The following is a 27,510-nucleotide window of genomic DNA, read 5'->3' as shown; positions in this document are numbered from 1 at the left end:
GAACGCAGCGTTGTCCCTCATCCCTTTTCTCCAGCCAAGCTAGCATTCTGCCGGCTTTGTCCCCATGTTCATAGATTGTGGCTCGCGAGTCCCAATGGGCTTGTTTAGCGTCATCTAAGAGGTTTCGGAGACGCTCAGTGGCTCGTTTAAGGGAGAGCTGGTTCTGTGGGGATGGGTCAAGGATGTGTTCGTTCTCGCGTTGGGTCAGTTCGCCCTCCGCTTTCGCTATGTCTTGGAGTCTCTCTCGCCACCTAGGAGATTAAAGCGCCTCGTAAAGACTGTCTTATAGGCCTCCCAGACCACCACCGAGTCCTGTTCTCCGTTATCATTAATTTTGAAGTACTCGGTGGAGACTTCCGTAAGGTGGTCAACGAGCTCGGGGAAACCCAGATAGTAATTGTTTAGTCTCCATGTTCTAGGGGGGGACGGACCCTGTGTGCTAATCTTCACAAGTAGGGGTGAGCAGTCTGAGATGCTCCGGGGAAGGAAATCGGCCACCCATGCTCTGTAGAGATCTGTGTGTGGGACAAAGATAGTCAATCCTGGAGAGGGAGCCGTGGGCTCCAGAGTGGAAGGAGTACCCCTTGGTGTCCGGGTGTAACTCTCGCCATACGTCAACCAAACCCAAGGCGTACGCAAAGTTAAACAGCTTCGTAGGAGTGTCTGGGTTGCGTTGTCTGAGATGTGTACGGTCAGTGGCATTGCACATGACATCATTAAAGTCTCCCCCCAGAAACAACCTATCAGGTTGGTGTTTACCTATGAGGGTATTCAGTTCCTCCAGTAGCTCCTGCCCCAGTCCGGGTGGGGAGTACACAGAAGCAAAAGCGACCCTCTCATTCCAAAGCGTTCCCAGGATCAACACATAGCGGCCCCTAGGGTCTTGTTCCAGGCTTTGAAAGGCAAAAAGGATGCGTTTGTGTAAAAGAATGAGTACCGCTGGATCCCATTGTGTATCCGCATGGAAGGCAGCCCTGTAGTTTGTGTGTTGGAAATGAGCACAGTTTGATCCCGCTAGGTGTTTCGGATAGCAGGGCCACGTCGGGGGAGTGTCTACTGAGTATTTGCTTAATCGAGCGCCTTTTAATCGCGGAGCCCATCCCATTTACATTCCAGGTGATCACCTTGAAAGACTTGGGGCGTTCAGTCGGTATCGACTGGGGTTGTATGGATGCCATCCAAAAATCGGGATAGAGTGTTGGGCGGGTGTTTCACAAGGATGGTATCCGCGTTAATGGTGATGTATTGCGGTGCGTGCCTGGAGTAATGAATATTGTCCTGTCTGGACCATCTGTAACCTCGTCTTACCATGAACCTCAACAGACCGGAGGTTGCAATGGCGCGTTGCTCCCAGGGTAACAAAAAACTCATAACTTTCCCTTCCCTCCCCCTCCCCATACTCCACCCCAACACAAAGTACCTTTAGCTCCAACATCGCTGACACTTAAAAAAAAGTCGGGTGTCAACCTTGCAAACCCTTGTTCAAGTAAAAACTAAAGAAGTTAGGGGGGCGGGGCCCTGTAGCCTTTTCCCAGGTGCGATGGAGGTACGCCACCGCTAGCCACATTATTAATGACGTAAACGGCTTACAACAGCTTTGTGGCACCACCCAGCATAGTCTGTAGTATCAATTCGGTCCCACAGCCGCTTGCGGGATCAATCCCGCCCCCCCCCCCCCCCTTTCCCCGCGTGGGGAATCAGCCAGAGTCAGTCCCCAGCTTCCGCCGGTTGGTTCGGTGAGGGTGGCTGGTCCAGCTCCGGAGGGTGGCACGCTGGTGGTCTGGGATTTCTGTCCCTGTTGGTTCGGGATGCCGACCAGTCTCCCTCGATATGCTGCTCTGCCCATCGCCAGGCCTCCTTTGAGTCGTTGAAGTGGACCGTTGTGCCCTTATGATAGATTTTCAGCTGAGCCGGGAAGAGCAGGCCATATTTGACTCCCATTGCTTGCAATTGTCTTAAGTTTTTCAAAGGATTGCCTTGCCTTCTGGACCTCCCACGTGTAGTCTGGGAAGAAGGCTATCTTGGAGCCGTTAAAGGTGATCGTGCCTTTGGTTCGTGCAAGGTGCAGCAGCGCGTCTCGATCCCGATAGTTCAATTGTCTTTCTATCACCGTTCGCGGAGGAGCACCAGGCACTGGTCTACCAGTGGGCATTCGGTGTGCCCTCTATAGAAAATAATTTGGAAAAGGTTTGCTGGTCGAACATGTCCATCGGCCACTGCTCCAAGAAAAGCTCCATACAGGGGCCTTCAGCCTTCTCGGGAATACCTAGACTTTCGAATGTTATTGCGCATGGACCTCGCCTCCCCTTCTTCGACTCTAGCTTCCAGAGTTTTAAGTTTGGCAGAGACTCCTTGAAGCTGTTGTTGCACCGCGTGCAACCCGTCCTCCGTGTTGTAAATACGCTGTTCCGCCTCACCCGTTCATGCTGACAATTTCTGCAAGTCGTGTCGGAGGAGGGACACATCCAGGCTGATTCCGTCCATCTTCTGCTCCATTGATGTGCGGGAGTCTGCTATAGCTGCCATGACGTCTCTCAAGGAGAGTCCGGATGCAGAGTCCTCATATACCGATGGCAATGGTTGAGAATCATGGGGTTGCGATGGAGGAATCGTGTACTGGTCGATTCTGTTTTACATGGTGGGCCGTCTAGTTTTGTCTTTCCCCATGTCCGTTGCCGGGCCCCTTGGGCTTCTTCCTGTGTCCAGATTATTGTCCTGCCACACTCCGACCCAGCCCCACAAGGGTACTTCACAGGTCGATGAACACAGCCTGCACCTTGTCTGGGTATAGGTTGCCCCCCTCGACCGAGACAAGTGGGGGGAAGGAGGGTGCGAGCCGAACGGCGATTCCCTGTCGCAGACCGTTAGGCGGTGGTGGAGCCGGGTGGTGAGCTCGTGTTAGCGGCTGTGCTGGCCTGGCCACAGGATGCTGGAGATTTTACTGTTTTGCCCCGGGGGTGTATCGGGTTCAGTCAGGTTCAGTCAGCTTTAGTGCGTTGGTGTGCCACCACGTCCCCTTTTAGGCGGCCCAGTGTCCGTACCACTGAGGACCGGGAAGAAATGGGAGACCTCTCCCCCTTCAGACGGTTCCAGACAACGGGGGGCCCTCGCTGCAGGCACTCACCGGCGGGGCTGCCTCTGCTGTGTACGGGTCCAACTGGCCGCGTCCGTCTCTCCTCGTCCGGCCGGGGCGGCTCAGAGCCCGGCACACCGATTCCTCCAGTCAGGGTCCCACGGGGCCTCGCCTCCGCTCCCGGCCCCCACCAGTTCTCCGGAGCTCCGTCCCCGATGCAAGCTGGCAACCACCGCAGGGTGTGTGGATGGTCCGGTCCCCACTCAAAGCGCGCCCAGCGCTCCGGCGGCCATCTCGGTTCGTAGTCGGGCCGCACCGGCGTCTCCTTTTTCCGCTCCCACCTCTGCAGCCCCGGCGCGTTTCAGACTGAAATTCACCCCGGATGTGCACTGGGGTATCACGTATTTTAGGGGTCACCAGATATCCTTAAGTAGACGTTTATAACAGGATGTTAAGCCGCGGGAGCTCCAGAGGGATACGTTTACTGCATTGTGCAGTTGGCCATGCCCCCCCCCTTTTCTTCTCTTTGAACTAACTTTTCTGCCAACCAACCTCGTCCGGAATCCGTGGCACAAACTTTACCACAAACTAACTTTTGACCCATTGACTTTGGCCCTAAGCCTTTTCTACCTGATTCTATCACTGTAGTTCCTCTTAATCAATTGCCCTTAGTACTTACCTGTTGGTGTGGTTCAATTTCTATTAAGTTTGTTTTTCCCTCCCTTACTGGAGTGCCATTTTGCTCCCACTTTATTTTGTGAGCTTAACTTGTCTGGAACTTATTGGGAATGGTGTGGTGTATTAAGAGTGTAATTTTTAAACTGCTTATAATAGTGTAATGTTATACAACTGAAGAGTGAAATAAATGTATATTCTTTTACTTGAAAACCTTGAGTCAGTGTTTGCCTGAATCGTAGTAATTGCTGTCCTTTGTGCAACTATTTGATACTGCTCACTTACTTACTCTTGAGATAAGTCTGGCTGCTCAGCCATCGCTAACACTTTAATTGTGTAGTACAGGCTTGTACCAAAGGGGAATGTGTACTGTCACTTGTATTCTTAATTGTGTGTGGTGTTCCCTAAGGGTACTGCATATAATTCTTCCTAACGAAGTGGACCACCAGCTCTTTGTACGGTATACAGGGCACAAATTGGGGCTGGCTGTTACTAAACAGACTTTGTCCGGTGGATCATTCTAGCCATCTCTGAATGCTACAGAATGGCTGTCAAAGACCCTGCTGAGGGTTTACGTGCTCACTCCACCAGGGTTATGGCTACATCGAAAACACTTCAAAGGGCTGTCCCTATAAAGAACATTTGCAATGCTGCTTCGTAGTCATCTATACAGAAGTTTACAAAGCATTATTGGGTGGATGCTTCCCATACTCAGTATGTCACTTTTGGTAAAGCGGTCCTATATTCCACCCTCTAAAAATACAAATGGTTGAATATGAAAATTCTACTCCCTCCGCCACTCACTGATACTGCTTTGGGAGTCTGTAAAAGATGAGGAATGCGTTGGAAGGACACAATCCGTTCAAAGAACAAGTAACTTATCAACTAGTAACGTTCTTTCGACTGAATGTTCCTCCAACATATTCCTCCTCCGTCCTCCCAACCTACCCCTCTGTAGAATTCCCATGCTATTAAAGCTTTCGTTTCAACAAGGCGGAGTACTGTCATGCAGTCGTTTTGGGCATCTATGCTTCACGAGCAAAAGGAGGGGAAAAACCCAGAACTGAGGCCAACGGGCGTTGTCAGTGATATATATAACATCGGATGACTTCACCCTCAATGGAGGCCTTTGAGGGACATTGACCCATCGCCATCGACACAGGGTGCCCTCTGCCGAATAAGTTTTCCGAAGCGGCCAAAGCTGGACAACCTATGTCAATGATGAGGAATACGTTGGAGGAACATAGTCGAAAGAACGTTACCAGTTGGTAAGTAACTTGTTCTTCTCCGGGTATCTTTCATGGATTCACATGCTCCCTCCAGCAATACTCTTTTAGGAGAGGTTAAAATCGGAGGAGATGCCGTGCGGGCGTAGCTATACTCTTGACGTCCCATTCGTGCAGCCTAAAGCACCCATGACAACGTCGATAGGACACTCAAGATGTCAATGTTTTTTCCATAGGAAAACTAATATACTAAAGTTATCGAGGTTTCTCAGCCTGACTGGGAATATTCACAGCATGTGAATCCATGAAAGATACCAACGCTGGAGAAATGGAGTTACAGGTAAGAAACAACTCCCTTCTCTCTTTCCAAGAGAGGTCTACCCTTCACGTCTAGAGCACACTCTACTAGATTCGGGAGGATAGCTCAGTGGTAACGTGCTCGGCATGGAAGCAAGACGACACAGAGCAACACAGGTTCGATCCCCGTATCCGCGCTTAGAAACGTCTCGGTATTAAGCGCATTATAAATAACATATATCATATCATATACTCTGGGCACAGGCGCTACCATAGCATTCATTGTAAATGTTGCTGTTGATTCCATTTGCAAAGCAGCAATCTGGAGTTCTCTACACATCTTTACTCAACACTTTTGCCTAGACACACACTCTAAGTTTGATTCTCAGTTGGGACAAGCAGTGCTAAGACATCTTTTTGCTAATGTTGCTTCACACATCCCACTACCATCTCTGTGTACTGCTCTCTAGCCTATGTACAGCATTTTACTCTAAGCAAATTCACAAGCATCAGAACACATGCATTACTCACCGTAATAGCATTTCTGATGGTTGCATCTGCTTAGATTCACATGCGTCCACCCTTCCTTCCCTCGTGGATTAGAAGGAACATAGACCTCTTACACCTTCTTTCTTCTCTACTCGCTCACGCTGACTATAAGACTCCCTCACGGCAGAAGAAACACAACCAGAGGGACCTTGAGGCTTGTGGGATTTTCGGTACTACACGTCACGTTAGGGATAGTGTTAGCCAGGCCCATGTCGATGTCCCCTTTCGATCTTCGTAAGAAAGATGCAATACTCTGCGATTTCTGCTAGATGACGGAATATATGCACAGCATGTGCATCTAAGCTGATACAACCATCAAATGCTATTACGGTGAGTAATGCATGTCATATGTTTTTAGGAAAGCGTTGACCTTTATTGTCCACCTGCATCGATGTGCTTTAATGGGGTGGTTTCTGCTGAGAATCTGAAAACCTATAAAGCCAGATAGGTATTCTTTAATTCAAAGGTTTGATATTTTCCAGTTGTTCTTGGTTTATGAGCTTGATGAATATGGCCTTCACGAAGAACAAGAGTTGCACGTAAATACTGTTTCCCCAACATTATGGTGTAGATTGAAATCTGGGTTTAACCTAACTGTTATATTTAATCTTAACAGGGATGATAACGTTCAGAAAGAACTTCGTGACTGGGGGCTAAGCTTTGATTCCAAACTGCTGACCTTTACTGGACGAGTTGCACCTCAGGAAAAAATTCATCAATCTGGCAAAGTGGTAAATGAATACTGGGTTGTTGTACTATCTGGTCTTATTTTTTAGTTGAAAGTAGTTAACTGGATCACAAATGTTTTGTATTTTGCATACTGGATCTTCCTCTCCTCCAATCACCTGGGATAACCCTACCTCCCGTACCAAGACTGGAGTAGATTTTGCAAAACGCAAGATATCAAAACCCTCTGCGAGTTTCTTGGACCCATACAGTACTTTGTCTATAGAGCTGCAGTCGTCATTTAAATCTGATCATTCCTGGTTGCTTGAATGGACGTTTCTACAGCCTTGTAGCTCTTGACAAGGGTGAAGGACTTTGCTTCCTTAGCCCACAATGTTGACTTTGTTTAGTCTAATTTTTAAATGTTAATCCGTCCCATAAGTAGTTATAAATTGTTTCCCCTTCAGTTTTTGCATGTGGCTCATGTTGCGTTCAGGTCTTGCCCCCTATACATATAGCATAATGAATCATCTTGCTTTGTTTCTGTGTTTTTCTTGCTTTTTTTCACCAATCAGCAATTCGGCTACGTTTTTCTGTCACTGGTTGTTTGCCGACGCCTTTCCCTTTCCAAGTACTACTTTTTTTAAATAACCTTTTTCCATTGGTCACTCAAAATGATTTTAATTATACTGTACCCATCCCATATGCTTTAGCGTAATGTGTGTTGTTTATACTCAATTTAGTGCATACGTGCCTGCTCCAGGGGCAGAATAAATCGGCCCGGTATTTCCCAAGATACAGTAGAGAAATGTGCACTTTAAATAACATACTTTTTTTCTAAGTGAAGTTCTCCCTTCTATACGTTGCAAGATTGTAACTTTCAGAACAGTTTTAGGGTGTTGCTTATTACTAGAAAAGCTTCCTTAATTTAGAAAGTAAAACTGGCTCACTGCTTACTTTATTCATGGAATTTATTTCCAGTCTAATTTCTTAAGGCTACCATGCATTTTTTTATTCACCTACTGCAACACGGTTTAGAAACACTAATTACATGAATATGTAGCTGGCACTTTAAAAACGAAAAGCAAACTAAAATGTGTTCTATTTTAGTATACAAATATTGGCAAAACTATATTCATCCTTGAAAATGACCTTTTTATGGATTTCTCCAGTTTAGAAATAAAAATCCCCTCATTTTATAGCCTTTGCTTTATTCCATTGTGTTGACGTTTTTTTCTTCAAATCGTTTCTCACTTGGATGTCTCAGAACAGGAGAATACCTATGAGGACATGAATTCATTTGCTCAGGACACAGCTGACCAAGCCCCAGACTGGGGTCAGGATCAGTCAAGGGATCAGAGCCCTTGGCAGTCATCAACACACCCTCCTGACACGGACATAATTTGTCTAGACCCCGCTTTTTCGCCTCCACAAAGGGATTTGTCACCCGTGGATGACCAAATGTTGTTCAACGACATTTAAAAGAGAGCAGCAAATTATTTTACGATCGCAACACAAGGCAGTCCCTGACTTTGACTTTGTTGAGGATATCCTTAAGTAGAAACCTCCAACTAGTCAAGCCATCCCCTTACTCAATTCTATAAAGACGACCTAGCTCCTTCTTTGTTGTCACAGTCCATCACATAGGCGGTCAACTATTCCGCCCATCTCCTTCCGGCCCAATCTACATACAGGGTCATGCCACACCGGACTCCTTGGTTGTTACAAGTGTTGGGAAGGAACAAGGGTCCTCCTGCACCCACAAGCGCTTTAGAATTAGGCAAGACCTCTTTTAGGCGAGATGAAGGTCGTTGCACTACCAGGGAAGAAAACCAGCTGCGGAGTCTTCCGGTTAAAGGTGGTACCTTTGTTTCGCGGTCGTGGTAAACCGTGGTATCCTGGTTGCCGGGGTGCTTGGCACGGGCAAGGCGGCCACGAGGTACGTCGGGAAAGCGAAAAGACGGTGAAACTGGTTATCCCCACCAGTCAAAGGAAGAAGACTCTCCGGCGGGAGATCTCCTCTGTCGTTGAGAAAAGTTGTGAGGCAGTCCAGCAGGGCTCCACCGGTGGTCGTGGCAGGTCGGCTCAGCTTCTCCCTCGTCGGATTCCTAGGTCCTGTGGCGATTTCTGAAGTTCCAGTCCCCAAAGCCCTGCTTTTATGCAGCAAACCCCTATTCACTCAGCCTAGCTGTCACTCAAACATGCTAAGTGGTGAGCCGGCCGACTCACCACTTGAGCCAATCAGGACGGAGTGTGACTTGAGTTGCCTAGGCAACTCAGTCCAGGGTGCCTAAATTCCCCTCCACCCCTCCTAAGTACCCCAGAGTGGCACCACTTTGGAGGGCTTCTGTGGAGAAGCCCGCCAAAAAGTGAAGCAAAGGGCTCGACTTGGGTTGGAGTTACAGAAGAGAACACAAACGCCATTTTAGAATCAAGTTTTGGCAAAAAATACCAACCGGAGAATTAATATTAATTAAATAAACCGGCGGTATGTTCGAGGCTACCGTAAATAATTAAACAAAGATAGCCTAAAACAATGGGAAATCCCATAGGAAAATATTTGCGGTTGAATATAAAAAGTAGTATCCACTGCCACCAGCCAAAACTCGATCAGGGGGGACGGAGACGTGCCCCCTCGACTAACAGATCCCGGGGCAATTGAATTGCCCCAGCCAGTACGTCCACAATATGATGGTTTGTACTGGTTCTGTTCAGAATTTAAGACTAGTAAAGTCAATGGTGACTTTACATGCCCTGGGGGACAGTAGTCAGTCCCAGGGTATGGAGTCTATATTGGGGGGTCACTATGACACCCCTGTGTCACTGCACTGAGGGTGCTGTGTAACACACATCACAAAAACACATGAAGCCCTATGGAGTAAAAGACCCCATAGCCCATTAAACACATCTAGATTCAAAGAAACACACTCGAATCATGCCCAAGAGTGAGGGTAAAAGAGTCTCACTCTTGGCAGGAGAAAAAAATAAACCCCAAAAATCCAGCAAAGCTGCTGGGGGACTCACTAGGTTAGGACATTCAGCCTAAACAGAGAATTCTCCCTAACAAAGGTGATAACAGGACCAGATAAAAACATGAGTAGAATGAGTGAAACATGGAGAGAATGACTGGAAAATGTTTATATATATATATATATATAAAATATTCATAGGTAGCAAAATGAAGGCGAGCATGAGCTGCAATGTATTCTTGCATAAGCTAGCCAAATGGAGGGCAGCATGTTCTGACAGAAACCGCTGTCAATGAAGAAAGAAAGAAAGGCTATGGAGCATCCCTTGTATGATGCAGGATGGATTGGGATGGACGCAGGGCCTGTATCCAGTGACACAACTACAGCAAGATAGGCCTATATAACCTCCTGCCTGTGACCACTGTGGCAGGAGAAAGGAACGGATGAGGGACAGGAGAAGACTGTTTAGGCAGCAGAGTTCTTGGCTACATCCTCATTTCTGTAAGATAAAGCTTGTTATCCTTACAAGATAGACTCTTGGCCTTATTTCCCTAGAGGGGTGTATTTATTCTGATGTGCGTAATTAGGGGCACCCTTATAATTGGGGGCACCCTTTCAATTGGGGACACTCTTACAAGTGGTGACCCCGACGTGATCCGAGTCTTTCCCTTGTACTTTGCTAAGACCCAGGCCAAGTCACCAGGAAGGAGTCACGCCCATCTATAGCGACCAGTCCCTTTAATCAAAAAACACATGTTCTCCAGCATGGGGTCTGGCATGGATTCACATGCTCATGAATATTCCCCGTCGTCAGGCTGGGAATCCTCGGTAAAGAAAAAAAAACCAGTATCAGTTTCGTTTCTGATCTGTCTTTCGTAGTAATAACCAATCACTGGTCTCTGCGTCATACTGACCACAGCCAATGACTGCCCTCTACCTAAGCACCGTCTCTGGCAGCCATCTTCAGATTTTTACCGCACGTTCATGTGTTGGGATCCTCGTGCTATTGCTCTCGAGCGTTAGTGCTATTTTTTCACGTTTTTCTCAAACTTCTTGTTTTCGGTCAAAAGAGCCTCAAGCTCCACCGACTCTCCATCCGATCAACGGGGACCCGTGTCGGATTCGTCTGCGCCCCTCAAGGGTGAAGATTTCGTCGAGCTACGCTTTTGGAGGACTCCAGAAGTTTCTCAGGCCCAGACATGGCCCAGGAGAAGGGAAGCTCGACGCCCAGAAAGCTGTTCAGGATCTGCCCTGGATGCCAGCTGCAGAACGTCTTTAAGGAGGACGAACACTCCTTTTGTCTCTACTGCTTACATGAGGACAAGACGCACGTGGAGAAGGACTGTGCGTTTTGCGGCAACATGTCGGAGCGGACCATGAAGGATCGCCATCAACGTCTCGCCAACTGGCCTGAAGGGAAGAGCCCGTCAGGCGAGAAGAAGAGGAAGAAATCCGAGCGGTCTTCTAAGACCTTTGAGGACGCCCCGGCGACGGGGGTCCAACACAAGGCCAAGCACCGCGAGTCCGCTGGCACCGGGAGCGCCGAACGGTCGGGCTCTACGGGCGCCAGGCAGGGCGCACCCTCCCCGGCACCTTCAGCCACGAGCCAACGCTCTGGGTCGGGTAAGAGGAAGGGCGAGCACCCGGCGAAGCTCCTGGAGAGGCCCCGGTCGAGCTCGAAGGACCCATCGGAGGGGGAGCGAGGCAGTGTCCCCCCCCCCCTCAAGGATAAGGCGGTGAGCGCACCTAAGGTGGTGAAGGCCTTAATCCATCCGGCCAAGCCCTCTATCGATACTGTCGCGGCGGCCCTGGCTCAGCCTGTGGAGGCTACACCAGTGGTGGCGACCTCGGGGCTCAGAGTCTCCCTGCCACCTCGGAGGGAGTCTTCTTTTGTGCCCATCGATAGGACCCCCGTGAAACCCCCGGCGGGGAAGAAAAAGGGGGGGCAGGGCGTCAAAGATTCGGCCTCAACCTCAGAGGAAGAGCTGATTGAGGTCTTAAGCCACGGCCTTGGCGTGGAAGAAGACCGGCCCGTCGGGATGGATCCCGACGCAGGTGACGACATCGTCGAGTGTGCCGACGGGGTCCCTGATCGCCCATCGGATTCCCCTCTGCCAGTGCCACAAGACAACTCGGCGGCCATTTTGTTGGCTATACAGTCCTTATGTTCAGAGATAAGGACGAGACTACCGTTGCCGACGGAGGAACCTCTCCAGTCGGGGGATCCTGAACCGGGACCTTCTGGTGCTCCCCCGCCCAAGAAAAGAAGGATTCACCCTCCACCTCCTTTTCAGCCGTCGCGCCCCGTCCAGCCCTCCTACCCGTCCACACGAGGGGATGATACGGGGACTGACACGGAAGCTACGGGTACGGACGACGAGGTATACGACAAGGATCTACCGTCGTCACCTCCCACCAGGGCTTCTCCGCCCGACGAGATTGGATCGTTCCACTCCATGATCGCCAGGGCATCCGAGCTTTTCCAACTCTGCCCTAAGGAGAAGAAAAAGAAAGGATTCCTTTATCAACGGCGCGAGGCCAAGAGGAAGACGGTCCTCGCGGTGCCTCTACTGGACGACATTTGGGATGAGGGCCTCGCCCTCCTCAAGAACCCTTCCACGACGCCAGCTAGAAGAGACCGGTACGAGAAGAAGTACCAGGTCCCGGACGCGGCCCCCCTGTGCCTCCGGGCGCAGCCTACCCCGGACTCCGTCGTCTCCGCGGCGGCCAGGAAGAAAGTGGGGGTGGGGGTGCGGCCTCCACATCGACTTCCCCACCGGACGGCGAGGGAAAGAAATTGGACGCTATGGGACGCAGGGTCATCTCGTCGGCAGCGACGACGATTAAAGCGGCCAACGCCTTGGCTATCGTGGCCCGCTACGACAGGGAGCTATGGTACAAACTGGCTCCCCTGCTGGACTTCCTACCGGACGACAAGAGGGCGGATGCCCTGGAGATCCTACAGGAAGGCGAGGTGGCGTCGGACCACGCCATCACTATTGCGACGGACATCGCCGACACTGGGTTTCGCCAGTTGGGCAACGGCGTGTGCCTTAGGCGGCGTGGTTGGCTCAAGGCTACGGACTTCCGTCAAGACGTACAGACCAGAGTCCTGGACATGCCGTTCGATGGGAACAACCTGTTTGGGAAAACAGTGGACGATTCCCTCCAGGCCATTAAAGCGGACACTGAGACGGCCCGGGCCCTTGGGGTTCTGCAGCAACGACGGACGCCCTTTCGGAGCAGCGGAGGCAAGGGCGCCTCCAAAGGTTCCGGCGGCGGTTTCTCCACCTACCGTCAAGCGGCCCGCTCGTCGTCTCAGGAGGCCTACAGAGGACGAGGCAAGTCTGGCGGACCCCGCCGTCGTCGCCAAGGAGGTCAAGGCGGCAAAGCCTCGTCGAAACAGGATTGAACCGGCCGTGGGGTCGGGCCCCCACCGAAGCACCCTGGTGGGAGGCCGGCTGGCGAGCTTCGTCAGCGTGTGGGAGTCCATCTCCACCGACCGTTGGGTGCTGGACGCCTTAGCCCGGGGCCACGCGCTCGAGTTTCAAAGAAGGTGCCCGCGCGTCCCCCCCGTGGCCAGGAAAGAGCTTCACGTCCCTCAGCTTCTCCTGGAGGTAAAGGCGATGCGCAGGAAGGGCGTCATCGAACTCGTCCCAAAGAGGCTTTGGGGCTCCGGAGTTTACTCGAGATACTTCCTCGTGAAGAAGAAGACGGGAGGATGGCGCCCCATCCTAGACCTGCGACGTCTGAACAAGTTCATCAAGGCGCAGAAGTTCCGGATGGTCACCCTCCAGCACGTCCTGGGGCAGCTGGAGGAAGGAGACTTCCTGTCGTCGTTGGATTTGGAGGATGCCTACTTCCATATTCCCATCCTAAAGGGGCACCGAAAATTCCTCAGGTTTGTGGTCCAAGGGCGTCACTACCAGTTCAAAGCCCTCCCCTTCGGACTATGGTCGGCACCCAGGGTATTCAAGTGCCTTGCACCGGTGGCGGCGCAGCTGCGCCGCGAGGGGATCCACGTCTACCCCTACCTGGACGACTGGCTCATCCGAGCCAAGACGAGGGAGCTCGCCGTGGAGCACACGGCAAGGACCGTCCAACTTCTCATGGACCTGGGATTCTCCGTGAACTACGCCAAGTCCCACCTGGTATCCGCGCAAAACGCACTGTTTCTGGGAGCGAAGCTCGACAGTGTCCCTTCTGGCCTCCCCGTCGGAGGAAAGGACCAGGTCCATCCTGGGCAAGGTACAGCGGATGTTGGTTTCCGACGCGGCCAAGGTGAGGTCCATCAAGTCCCTCCTCGGAATGATGTCTTCTTGCATCTACCTCATTCCCATGTGCAGGCTCCGGATGCGCCCGTTGCAGGAGTTCCTGGACGCGCGCTGGATCCAAACGACGGGCGGCTTTGAGGAGAGGATCACACTCGACGAAAGTTTCAGCCGAGCGGTCCGGTGGTGGGGCAACCGCGCGCATCTGACGGCGGGCATGGACTTCCAGACCCCAGACCACCAGGAGACAGTGACCACGGATGCCTCCCTGGAAGGGTGGGGAGCGCACACCGAAAATCTGCACGCGAGAGGCCTTTGGCTCCCAACGGAGAAGTTCCTCCATATCAACGTCCTGGAGCTCCGTGCAGTGTTCTGGGCCCTCAGGTCCTTCCTTCCGTCCCTCAAGGGCAAGGTGGTGAGGATCTTCACCGACAACACCACCACCATGTTTTACATCAGGAAACAGGGCGGAACCAGGTCTCCAGCGCTGTCCAAGGAGGCGCAGGACCTGTGGCATTGGGCCGTCGCCCAAAGGATGTTTCTGGTGCCGTTTCATCTGGCAGGGATAAAAAACACCATCGCCGACTCACTCAGCAGGGAGCTGCGCTCGTGCCACGAGTGGGAACTACGGCAGGATCTAGTGGATCGCCTCTTCCGACGGTGGGGCACACCCCAGATCGACCTGTTCGCGACGGCGACGAACTCCAAGTGCCGGAGGTTCGCCAGCAGGTTTCCCCAGGCGAGGAGCATGGGCGATGCCTTCTCGTTCCCCTGGGAGAGCCTGTTCCTCTACGCGTTCCCTCCTTTGCCACTGCTAATCCGGCTAGTCAACCAGCTCAAGAGGTCACGGTGCAGGATGATCCTCGTCGCACCTGCTTGGCCGAGGCAGATATGGTTCCCGGACCTTCTGGACTTGTCAGCGTCCCCGCCAATCAAGCTGCCGGTGGACGCGGATCTACTCTCCAGGGAAGGAGGCGCCATCCTCCACCACGACCCGAAATCGCTGAACTTGCAGGCCTGGCTCCTGCAGCGCTAGAGTTTGGAGGATACGACATACCGGCTGACTGCAGAGAGGTTCTTGCAGAGGCCAGGGCGTCTTCGACTCTTAAATGCTACGGACACAAATGGAAGAGGTTCTCTGTCTGGTGCCACGCACAGAAGATTAACCCTCTACGGATTACGGCTCCCCAGGTACTGCCGTACCTGCTGATGCTGGCCAAAGCTGGACTGGCACACGCGTCTATCAAGATTCATCTTGCTGCGATCTCCCGATACACCAGAACCACGGGCCGGACGTCCTTCTGGTCTCATCGTCTGGTGAAAGAGTTCATGAAGGGACTGTTCAGATCGTTCCCGCCGGTGAAGGCGCCGGCCCCGGCGTGGGAGCTCAACGTGGTGCTGACCAAGCTCATGGGACCTCCGTTCGAGCCTCTGCACTCGGCCCCGTTGAAGTTTCTGTCGTGGAAAACAGCGTTTCTTGTGGCCATCACCTCCGCACGACGGGTGGGAGAGATCCAGGCCCTTTCCGGCAAGGCCCCGTACTTGACTTTTCACGACACGAGGGTAGTGCTCAGGACGCACCCCTCCTTCATGCCCAAGGTTCCGTCGGACTTCCATCTCAACGAACCCTTGGTGTTGCCTGTGTTCTTCCCGTCGCCTTCGTCGCCGGCTGAGAGGACTTTGCACTCGCTGGATGTGGCTAGAGCGCTGAAGTTCTACGTGGACCGCACGAAGCGTTTTCGGAAGACCTCACAACGCTTTGTGAACTTTGGACCTGTCAATCAGGGGAAGGCTCTCTCGAAGGCTTCCATTTCCAGATGGCTCTCCGGCTGTATCATGTACTGTCATCGGTTGGCAAACCGACCGCTGCCTGGCCGTCCGAGAGCCCATTCCACCAGAACGATCGCAGCTACCACGGCGTTCCTTTCTGGTGTGCCCCTGCTGGACATATGCAGGGCTGCTACGTGGAGGTCGACGCACACCTTCACGAAATTCTACTGCGTCGATCGGGATTCCAGGGAGGAGTCCAGGGTCGGCCAAGCAGTGCTGCGCAACCTGTTCGCCTGAGGTGAGCCTGGTGAGGAGGTAAGATTGCTTGATGTTGAGTTTGATGTAATGCTTAATGTTGAGCCTTTGCCACCTCCCGTGGTTGTGCATGTGTGTACTGCTATGTATTCTTTATTCATGAGCATGTGAATCCATGCCAGACCCCATGCTGGAGAAGGAACAAGTTACTTACCTGTAACTGTTGTTCTCCAGCATGGGTCTGGCATGGATTCACATGCGAACCCTCCCGCCTACCCCTCTGCGGCTCTTCACTTGGTCATACTGCCACTTCACGTGCTTCCAAATCTGAAGATGGCTGCCAGAGGCGGTGCTTAGGTAGAGGGCAGTCATTGGCTGTGGTCAGTAAGACGCAGAGACCAGTGATTGGTTATTACTACGAAAGACAGATCAGAAACGAAACTGATACTGTTTTTTTTTTCTTTACCGAGGATTCCCAGCCTGACGACTGGGAATATTCATGAGCATGTGAATCCATGCCAGACCCATGCTGGAGAACAACAGTTACAGGTAAGTAACTTGTTCCTTCCTGAAACGGTTTTAGTAGGAGCCATTTTAAAAGAAATCCTCTCTGCTCACTAAAGCGGGGCGTGACTCCAGAGAGAAAGACAGTCCAGTAGTGGGACTTCATAACAGAGGATACTTGAGTGATCACGCACATGTGAGTATATTCTTGTAAGAAATAATTTAGTTTATTTGCTTGTATAGCGCACTGAACCCCAGGAGTAACTAGGTGCTTGGTCCTGAGTAAAGGTTACTTACATGTGAGGTTACATAATTACAGGAATTTAGTGTTACTTAATATACAATATACAAAGGTGAATAGGTATGGTTGGTGATGTTGGTAACAGACAGGATTAAGATGCAGTGTTAAAGTCATTATACAAGATTGAGTAGTAGGAACACTTATCCCAAACTGGGATATGAACAATATACGTGTTTATACAAGGTGAGAGTGGAGGAAGTGGGTATGAAGTTATGCACAAGGGATTGTGGCGATAAGCCATGCTTTGACTTTGAAGCGGAAGGCGGGGAAGTGGTGTTCATCTCTCAGCGATGGGGGCATGGAATTCCATGTTTTTGCCGCTAAGACTGTGAAGCTAGTGCCGCCCGATTTCTGGAGTCTGTATTTGGGAATGCTGAGGCATTGCGCGTAGTTAGTTCTGGTGGGTCTGCAGGATGCCCTGGTACAGTATTTGTTGATAAGGTATTTTGGAGCCGTTTTGTTAAGGCATTTGTGTGTGGTCATGTGTGATCATGAGGATCCTGAATGTGAATTCCGTCTTTTATGGGGAGCCATTTAGCAGTCGGTCTTGCGTGGGTGATGTGGTCTGTACGTGGGATTTTAAGGGCTGCCTTAAGGGCGTTATTTTGTAAGATTTGAAGTTTGTGGATATTCTCCAGCATGGGTCTGGCATGGATTCACATGCTCATGAATATTCCCCGTCGTCAGGCTGGGAATCCTCGGTAAAAAAAAAAATCAGTATCAGTTTAGTTTCTGATCTGTCTTTCGTAGTAGTAACCAATCACTAATCTCTGCGTCATACTGACCACAGCCAATGACTGCCCTCTACCTAAGCCCCGCCTCTGGCAGCCATCTTCATATTTTTACCGCACGTTGAAGTGTTGGGATCCTCGTGCTATTGCTCTCGAGCGTTAGTGCTATTTTTCACGTTTTTTCTCAGAAAAATGTCTCTTTTTTCGGTCAAAAGAGCCTCAAGCTCCACCGTTTCTTCATCTGATCAACGGGGACCCGTGTCGGATTCGTCTATGCCCCTCAAGCGTGAAGATTTCGTCGAGCCACGCTTTTGGAGGACTCCAGAAGTTTCTCAGGCCCATCTCGAACATGGCCCAGGAGAAGGGAAGCCCGACGCCCGGAAAGCTGTTCAGGGTCTGCCCTGGATGCCAGCTTCAGAACGTCTTTAAGGAGGACGAACACTCACTTTGCCTTTACTGCCTACATGAGGACAAGACGCACGTGGAGAAGGACTGTGCGTTTTGTGGCAATATGTCGGAGCGGACCATGAAGGACCGCCATCAACGTCTCGCCAACTGGCTGGAAGGAAAGAGCCCGTCAGGCGAGAAGAAGAAGAAGTCCGAGCGGTCTTCTAAGACCTTTGAGGGCGCCCCGGCGACGGGGGTCCAACAGAAGGCCAAGCACCGCGAGTCCGCTGGCACCGGGAGCGCCGAACGGTCGGGCTCTACGGGCGCCAGGCAGGGCGCATCCTCCCCGGCGCCATCAACCACGAGCCAACGCTCTGGCTCGGGTAAGAGGAAGGTCGAGCACCCGGCGAAACTCCTGGAGAGACCCCGGTCCTGCCCGAAGGCCCCATCGGAGGGGGAGCGAGGTGGTGACCCTCCCCCCAAGGAGAAGGCGGTGAGCGCACCTAAGGTGGTGAAAGCCTTGATCCATCCGGCCAAAGCCTCTATCGAGACAGTTGCGGCGGCCCTGGCTCAGCCTGTGGAGGCTACACCAGTGGCGACCCCGGGGCCCAGAATCTCCCTGCCACCGCGGAGGGAGTCCTCTTTCATGCCCATCGACAGGACCCCCGTGAAACCTCCGGAGAAGAAAAAGGGGGGGCAGGAGGTCATCGTGGACTCGGCCTCAACCTCTGAGGAGGAGCTGATCGAAGTCTTAGGCCAAGGCTCTGGCGTGAAGAAGGCCATCCGGTCGGGAGGGACCCCGACGTGGAAGACGACTAGGGCGTCGAGGATGTCGACGGGGCTCCTGATCGCCCATCGGATCTCCCTCAACCAGTGCCGCAAGACAACTCAGTGGCCATTTTGTTGGCTATACAGTCCTTATGCTCGGAGATAAGGACGAGACTGCCGTTACCACCAACGGAGGAACCGCTCCCGATGGGGGACCCGAAGCCAGGCCCTTCTGGGAGCCCTCCCCCTAAGAGAAGGATTCATCCTCCACCTCCTTTTCAGCCATCGCGCCCTGTTCAGCCCTCCTCCCCGTCCACGACACGTGGGGATGATACGGGGACTGACACGGCCGCGACGGGCACAGATGACGAGGTTTACGACGAGGATCTCCCGTCGTCACCTCCCACCCGGGCTTCCCCGCCCGACGAGATTGGATCGTTTCACTCCATGATCGCTAGGGCATCCAAGCTTTTCCAGCTCTGCCCGGAAGAGAAGGAAGGTTTCCTTTATCAACGGCGCCAGACCAAGAGGAAGACGGTCCTCGCTGTATCTCTACTAGACGATATTTGGGATGAGGGCCTCGCCCTCCTCAAGAACACATCCACGACGCCGGCTAGAAGGGATCGGTACGAGGAAGTACTGGGTCCCGGACGCAGCCCCCTTGTGCCTTCGGGCACAGCCGACCCCGGACTCGCTCGCTCTCCGCGGTGGCCAGGAAGAAAGCGGTGGGGGCGCGGCCTCTACGTCAACCTCCCCGCCGGACGGCGAGGGAAAGAAATTAGACACGATGGGACGAAGAGTCATCTCGTCGGCAGCGACGGCGATTAAGGCGGCCAACGCCTTGGCTATCGTAGCCCGCTACGACAGGGAGTTGTGGTACAAACTGGCCCCCCTGCTGGACTTCCTACCAGACAAGAGGGCGGAAGCCCTAGAGATCTTGCAGGAAGGAGAGGTGGCGTCGGACCACGCCATTACGATTGAGACGGACATAGCTGACACTGGATTTCGCCAGTTGGGCATCGGCGTGTGCCTTAGGCGGCGTGGATGGCTCAAGGCTACTGACTTCCGTCAGGACGTGCAGACCAGAGTCTTGGACATGCCGTTTGACGGAAACAACCTGTTTGGGAAAACAGTGGACGATTCCCTTCAAGCCATCAAGGCGGAGACGGCCCGGGCTCTTGGGGTTCTCCAGCAACGGCAGCTGCCCTTTCGGAGCGGCGGAGGCAAACTGGGTGCCTCCAAAGGTTCTAGCGGCGGATTTTCCACCTACCGTCAGGCGGCCCGTTCGTCGTCACAGGAAGCTTACAGGGGACGAGGCAAGTCAGGCGGACCCCGCCGTCGTCGCCAAGGAGGACAAGGCGGCAAAGCCTCGTCGAAGTAGGACTGAACCGGCCGTGGGGTCGGGCCCCCACCGAATCACCCCGGTGGGAGGCCGACTGGCGAGCTTCGTCAGCGTGTGGGAGTCCATCTCCACCGACCGTTGGGTGCTGGACGCCCTAGCTCAGGGTCACGCGCTCGAGTTTCTAAAGAGGTGCCCGCGCGTCCCCCCTGTGGCCAGGAAAGAACATCACGTCCCTCAACTTCTCTTGGAGGTAAAGGCGATGCTCAAGAATGGTGCCATCGAGCTCGTCCCAAAGAGGCTTCGGGGCTCCGGAGTTTACTCAAGATACTTCTCCAGCATGGGGTCTGGCATGGATTCACATGCTCATGAATATTCCCCGTCGTCAGGCTGGGAATCCTCGGTAAAGAAAAAACCAGTATCAGTTTCGTTTCTGATCTGTCTTTCGTAGTAATAACCAATCACTGGTCTCTGCGTCATACTGACCACAGCCAATGACTGCCCTCTACCTAAGCACCGCCTCTGGCAGCCATCTTCAGATTTTTACCGCACGTTCATGTGTTGGGATCCTCGTGCTATTGCTCTCGAGCGTTAGTGCTATTTTTTCGCGCTTTTTCACAAAAACTTCGATTCTTTCTGTCAAAAGAGCCTCAAGCTCCACCGATACTACATCCGATCAACGGGGACCCGTGTCGGATTCATCTGTGCCCCTCAAGGGTGAAGATTTCGTCGAGCTACGCTTCGGAGGACTCCAGAAGCTTCTCAGGCCCGGTCTCGGAGATGGCCCAGGAGAAGGGAAGCTCGACGCCCGGAAAGCTGTTCAGGGCCTGCCCTGGATGCCAGCTGCAGAACGTCTTCAAGGAGGACGAACACTCTTTCTGCCTTTACTGCCTTCATGGGGACAAGACGCACGTGGAGAAGGACTGTGCGTTTTGCGGCAACATGTCGGAACGGACCATGAAGGACCGCCATCAACGTCTCGCCAGCTGGCTGGAGGGTAAGAGCCCGTCTGGCGAGAAGAAGAAGAAATCTGAGCGGTCTTCTAAGACCTTTGAGGGCGCCCCGGCGACGGGGGCCCAACATAAGGCCAAGCACCGCGAGTCCGCTGGCACCGGGAGCGCCGAACGGTCGGGCTCTACGGGCGCCAGGCAGGGCGCACCCTCCCCGGCACCATCAACCACGAGCCAACGCTCTGGGTCGGGTAAGAGGAAGGCCGAGCACCCGGCGAAGCTCCTGGAGAGACCCCGGTCGAGCTCTAAGGCAGAGGAGGAGCGTGGCAGTGCCCCCTCCCTCAAGGATAAGGCGGTGAGCGCACCTAAGGTGGTGAAGGCCTTGATCCATTCGACCAAGCCCTCTATCGAAACGGTCGCGGCGGCCCTGGCCCAGCCTGTGGAGGCTGCACCAGTGGTGGCGGCCTCGGGGCCCAGAATCTCCCTGCCTCCTCGGAGGGAGTCTTCTTTCGTGCCCATCGATAGGACCCCCGTGAAACCCTCCGTGGGGAAGAAGGGGGGGAAGGGCGTCGTCGTAGATTCGGCCTCAACCTCAGAAGAGGAACTGATCGAGGTCTTAAGCCACGGCCTAGGCGTGGAACAAGACCAGCCCGTCGGAATGGGCCCCGACGCAGGTGACGACGACGACATCGTCGAGGATACCGACGGGGCCCCTGCTCGCCCGTCGGATTCCCCTCTGCCAGCGCCGCAAGACAACTCAGCGGCCATTTTGTTGGCTATACAGTCCTTATGCTCCGAGATAAGGACGAGACTACCGTTACCGACGGAGGAACCTCTCCCGTCGGGGGATCCAGAACCGGGACCTTCTGGTGTTCCCCCTACCAAGAAAAGGATTCATCCACCGCCTCCTTTTCAACCGTCGCGCCCCGTCCAGCCCTCCTCCCCGTCCACCCGAGGGGATGATACGGGGACTGACACGGCAGCGACGGGTACGGACGACGAGGCATACGACGAGGATTTTCCGTCGTCGCCTCCCACCAGGGCTTCTCCGCCCGACGAGATTGGATCGTTCCACTCAATGATCGCCAGGGCATCCGAGCTTTTCCAACTCTGCCCTGAGGAGAAGAAAAAGGAAGGCTTCCTTTACCAACGGCGCGAGACCAAGAGGAAGACGGTCCTCGCAGTGCCTCTGTTGGACGACATTTGGGATGAGGGCCTTTCCCTCCTCAAGAACCCTTCCACGACGCCAGCGAGAAGAGACCGGTACGAGAAAAAGTACCGGGTCCCGGACTCGGCCCCCCTATGCCTCCGGGCGCAGCCTACCCCGGACTCCGTCGTCTCCGCGGCAGCCAGGAAGAAAGCGGGGGGGGGTGCGGCCTCCACGTCGACTTCCCCGCCGGACGGCGAGGGAAAGAAATTGGATACCATGGGACGCAGAGTCATCTCGTCGGCGGCGACGACGATTAAAGCGGCCAACGCCTTGGCTATCGTGGCCCGCTACGACAGGGAACTCTGGTACAAGATAGCTCCCCTGCTGGATTTTCTGCCGGACGACAAGAGGGCGGAGGCCCTTGAGATCCTGCAGGAAGGTGAGGTGGCCTCGGACCACGCCATCACCGTGGCGACGGACATCGCCGACACTGGGTTCCGCCAGATGGGCAACGGCGTTTGCCTTCGACGTCGCGGATGGCTCAAGGCTACGGACTTTCGGCAGGACGTCCAGACCAGGGTCCTGGACATGCCCTTTGACGGGAACAACCTGTTTGGGAAGACAGTGGACGACTCCCTTCAGGCCATCAAGGCGGATACTGAGACGGCCCGGGCCCTTGGAGTACTGCAGCAACGGCGGACGCCCTTTCGGAGCGGCGGAGGCAAGGGCGCCTCCAAAGGTTCCGGCGGCGGTTTCGCTTCCTACCGTCAAGCGGCCCGCTCGTCGTCGCAAGAGGCCTACAGAGGACGAGGCAAGTCTGGCGGACCCCGCCGTCGTCGCCAAGGAGGCCAAGGCGGCAAGGCCGCGTCCAAGCAGGATTGAACCGGCCGTGGGGTCGGGCCCCCACCGAAGCACCCCGGTGGGAGGCCGGCTGGCGGGCTTCGTCAGCGTGTGGGAGTCCATCTCCACCGACCGTTGGGTGCTGGACGCCCTGGCCCGGGGCCACGCGCTCGAGTTTCAAAGAAGGTGCCCGCGCGTCCCCCCCGTGGCCAGGAAAGAACTTCACGTCCCTCAACTTCTCCTGGAGGTAAAGGCGATGCTCAGAAAGGGCGCCATCGAACGCGTCCCAAAGAGGCTTCGGGGCTCCGGAGTCTACTCGCGTTACTTCCTCGTGAAGAAGAAGACGGGAGGATGGCGCCCCATCCTGGACCTGCGACGCCTGAACAAGTTCATCAAGGCGCAGAAGTTCCGGATGGTCACCCTCCAGCACGTCCTGGGTCAGCTGGAGGAAGGAGACTTCCTATCGTCGTTGGATTTGGAGGATGCCTACTTCCACATTCCCATCCTAAAGGGGCACCGAAAATTCCTCAGATTCGTGGTCCAAGGGCGTCATTACCAGTTCAAAGCCCTTCCCTTCGGACTGCGGTCGGCACCCAGGGTTTTCACCAAGTGCCTCGCACCGGTGGCGGCGCAGCTGCGCCGCGAGGGGATTCACGTCTACCCCTACCTGGACGACTGGCTCATCCGCGCCAAGACGAGGGAGCTCGCCGTGGTCCACACGGCAAGGACCGTCCAACTGCTCACGGACCTGGGATTCTCCGTGAACTACGCCAAATCCCACCTGGTGCCCGCGCAAGTCGCACTGTTTCTGGGAGCGAGGCTCGACACAGTGTCCCTTCTGGCCTCCCCGTCGGAGGAGAGGACCAGGACCATCCTGGGCAAGGTGCAACGGATGTTGGTGGCCGACGCGGCCAAGGTGAGGTCCATCAAGTCCCTCCTCGGGATGATGTCTTCCTGCATCTACCTCATTCCCATGTGCAGGCTCCGGATGCGCCCGTTGCAAGAGTTCCTGGATGCGCGCTGGATCCAGACGACGGGCAGCTTCGAGGAAAGGATCAAGCTCGACGAGAGTTTCCGACGAGCGATACGGTGGTGGGGCACCCGCGCGCATCTGACGGCGGGCATGGACTTCCAGACCCCAGCCCACCAGGTGACTGTGACCACGGATGCCTCCCTAGAAGGGTGGGGAGCGCACACCGAAAATCTGCACGCGAGGGGACTCTGGCTCCCGACGGAGAAGTCCCTGCATATCAACGTCCTGGAGCTCCGTGCAGTGTTTTGGGCCCTCAGGTCCTTCCTTCCGTCCCTCAAGGGCAAGGTGGTGAGGATCTTCACCGACAACACCACCACCATGTTTTACATCAGGAAACAGGGCGGAACCAGGTCCCCAGCGCTGTCCAAGGAGGCGCAGGACCTGTGGCATTGGGCCGTCGCCCAAGGGATTCTTCTGGTGCCGTTTCATCTGGCAGGGATAAAAAACACCATCGCCGACTCACTCAGCAGGGAGCTGCGCTCGTGCCACGAGTGGGAACTACGGCAGGATCTGGTGGATCGCCTCTTCCGACGGTGGGGCAAACCCCAGATCGACCTGTTCGCGACGGCGACGAACACCAAGTGCCGGAGGTTCGCCAGCAGGTTTCCCCAGACGAGGAGCATGGGCGATGCTTTCTCGTTCCCCTGGGAGGGCCTGTTCCTCTACGCGTTCCCTCCCTTGCCTCTGCTAATCCGGCTCGTCAACCAGCTCAAGAGGTCACGGTGCAGGATGATCCTCGTCGCACCTGCGTGGCCGAGGCAGATATGGTTCCCGGACCTTCTGGACTTGTCGGCGTCCCCGCCAATCAAGCTGCCGGCGGACGCGGATCTACTCTCCAGGGAAGGAGGCGCCATCCTCCACCACGACCCGAAGTCGCTGAACTTGCAGGCCTGGCTCCTGCAGCGCTAGAGTTTGGAGGATACGACATACCGGCCGATTGCAGAGAGGTTCTTGCAAAGGCCAGGGCGTCCTCGACTCTTAAATGCTACGGACACAAATGGAAGAGGTTTTCTGTCTGGTGCCACGCACAGAAGATTAACCCTCTACGGATTACGGCTCCCCAAGTGCTGCCGTACCTGCTGACGCTGGCCAAAGCTGGTCTGGCACACGCGTCCATCAAGATTCATCTTGCTGCGATCTCCCGATACACCAGAACCACGGGCCGGACGTCCTTGTGGTCTCATCGTCTGGTGAAAGAGTTCATGAAGGGACTGTTCAGATCGTTCCCGCCGGTGAAGGCTCCGGCCCCGGCGTGGGAGCTCAACGTGGTGCTGACCAAACTCATGGGACCTCCGTTCGAGCCTCTGCACTCGGCCCCGTTGAAGTTTCTATCGTGGAAAACAGCTTTTCTCGTGGCCATCACCTCCGCACGACGAGTGGGAGAGATCCAGGCCCTTTCCTGCAAGGCCCCGTACTTGACTTTCCACGACACGAGGGTAGTGCTCAGGACGCACCCCTCCTTCATGCCCAAGGTACCGTCGGACTTTCATCTCAACGAACCCTTGGTGTTACCTGTGTTCTTCCCGTCGCCTTCGTCGCCGGCTGAGAGGACTTTGCACTCGCTGGATGTAGCTAGAGCGCTGAAGTTCTACGTGGACCGCACGAAAGGTTTTCGGAAGACGTCACAACTCTTTGTGAACTTTGGACCTGTCAATCAGGGGAAGGCTCTCTCGAAGGCTTCCATCTCCAGATGGCTCTCCGGCTGTATCATGTACTGTCACCGGTTGGCAAACCGACCGCTGCCTGGCTGTCCGAGAGCCCATTCCACCAGAGCGATCGCAGCTACCACGGCGTTCCTATCTGGTGTGCCCCTGCTGGACATATGCAGGGCTGCTACGTGGAGGTCGACGCACACCTTCACGAAATTCTACTGCGTCGACCGGGATTCCAGGGAGGAGTCCAGGGTCGGCCAAGCAGTGCTGCGCAACCTGTTCGCCTGAGGTGAGCCTGGTGAGGAGGTAAGATGCTTAATGTTGAGTTGATGTGATGCTTAATGTTGAGCCTTTGCCACCTCCCGTGGTTGTGCATGTGTGTACTGCTATGTATTCTTTATTCATGAGCATGTGAATCCATGCCAGACCCCATGCTGGAGAAGGAACAAGTTACTTACCTGTAACTGTTGTTCTCCAGCATGGGTCTGGCATGGATTCACATGCGAACCCTCCCGCCTACCCCTCTGCGGCTCTTCACTTGGTCATACTGCCACTTCACGTGCTTCCAAATCTGAAGATGGCTGCCAGAGGCGGTGCTTAGGTAAAGGGCAGTCATTGGCTGTGGTCAGTATGACGCAGAGACCAGTGATTGGTTATTACTACGAAAGACAGATCAGAAACGAAACTGATACTGGTTTTTTCTTTACCGAGGATTCCCAGCCTGACGACGGGGAATATTCATGAGCATGTGAATCCATGCCAGACCCATGCTGGAGAACAACAGTTACAGGTAAGTAACTTGTTCCTTCCACTCCATGATCACCAGGGCATCCGAGCTTTTCCAACTCTGCCCTGAGGAGAAGAAGGAAGGTTTCCTTTATCAGCGGCGCGAGGCCAAGAGGAAGACGGTCCTCTCAGTGCCTCTATTGGACGACATTTGGGATGAGGGCCTCACCCTCCTCAAGAACCCTTCCACGACGCCAGCTAGAAGAGACCGGTACGAGAACAAGTACCGGGTCCCGGACACGGCCCCCCTGTGCCTCCGGGCGCAGCCTACCCCGGACTCCGTCGTCTCCGCGGCGGCCAGGAAAAAAGCGGGGGGGGGGGTGCGGCCTCCACTTCGACTTCCCCACCGGACGGCGAGGGAAAGAAATTGGATGCTATGGGACGCAGAGTCATCTCGTCTGCGGCGACGACGATTAAAGCGGCCAACGCCTTGGCTATCGTGGCCCGCTACGACAGGGAGCTCTGGTACAAACTGGCTCCCCTGCTGGACTTCTTGCCGGACGACAAGAGGGCAGAGGCCCTAGAGATCCTGCAGGAAGGTGAGGTGGCTTCGGACCACGCCATTACCGTTGCGACGGACATCGCGACACTGGGTTCCGCCAGTTGGGCACCGGCGTTTGCCTTAGGCGGCGTGGATGGCTCAAGGCTACGGACTTCCGTCAAGACGTTCAGACCAGAGTCCTGGACATGCCCTTCGATGGGAACAACCTGTTTGGGAAAACAGTGGACGATTCCCTTCAGGCCATTAAAGCGGACACCGAGACGGCCTGGGCCCTTGGAGTTCTGCAACGACGACGGACGCCCTTTCGGAACAGCGGAGGCAAGGGCGCCTCCAAAAGTTCCGGCGGCGGTTTCTCCACCTACCGTCAAGCGGCCCGCTCGTCGGCTCAGGAGGCCTACAGAGGACGAGGCAAGTCTGGCAGACCCCGCCGTCGTCGCCAAGGAGGTCAAGGCGGCAAAGCCTCGTCGAAGCAGGATTGAACCGACCGTGGGGTCGGGCCCCCACCGAAGCACCCCGGTGGGAGGCCGGCTGGCGAGCTTCGTCAGCGTGTGGGAGTCCATCTCCACCGACCGTTGGGTGCTGGACGCCTTGGCCCGGGGCCACGCGCTCGAGTTTCAAAGAAGGTGTCCGCGCGTCTCCCTCCCCGTGGCCAGGAAAGAACTTCACGTCCCTCAACTTCTCCTGGAGGTAAAGGCGATGCTCAGGAAGGGCGCCATCGCACTCGTCCCAAAGAGGCTTCGGGGCTCCGGAGTTTACTCGAGATACTTTCTCGTGAAGAAGAAGACGGGGGGGGGTGGCCCCCCATCCTGGACCTGC

General features: G+C 54.6%; 1 protein-coding gene across 1 annotated transcript in view; it reads left to right on the top strand.

Annotated features, from left to right (window-relative positions):
- Nucleotides 1–27,510, top strand: part of PIWIL1 (piwi like RNA-mediated gene silencing 1) — a 1,334,367-nt gene that overhangs the window by 861,264 nt on the left and 445,593 nt on the right. Inside the window, exon 12 of the mRNA XM_069620111.1 lies at nt 6,437–6,551. Coding sequence (XP_069476212.1) covers nt 6,437–6,551 — 115 coding nt within the window. The remainder of the gene's footprint in view (nt 1–6,436; nt 6,552–27,510) is intronic.

The sequence above is a fragment of the Ambystoma mexicanum genome, chromosome 10, assembly GCF_040938575.1.
Source record: "Ambystoma mexicanum isolate Mex_15411 chromosome 10, UKY_AmexF1_1, whole genome shotgun sequence".
NCBI classification, from domain to species: Eukaryota; Metazoa; Chordata; class Amphibia; order Caudata; family Ambystomatidae; genus Ambystoma; species Ambystoma mexicanum.
This window is presented reverse-complemented; position numbering and strand designations above follow the sequence as displayed.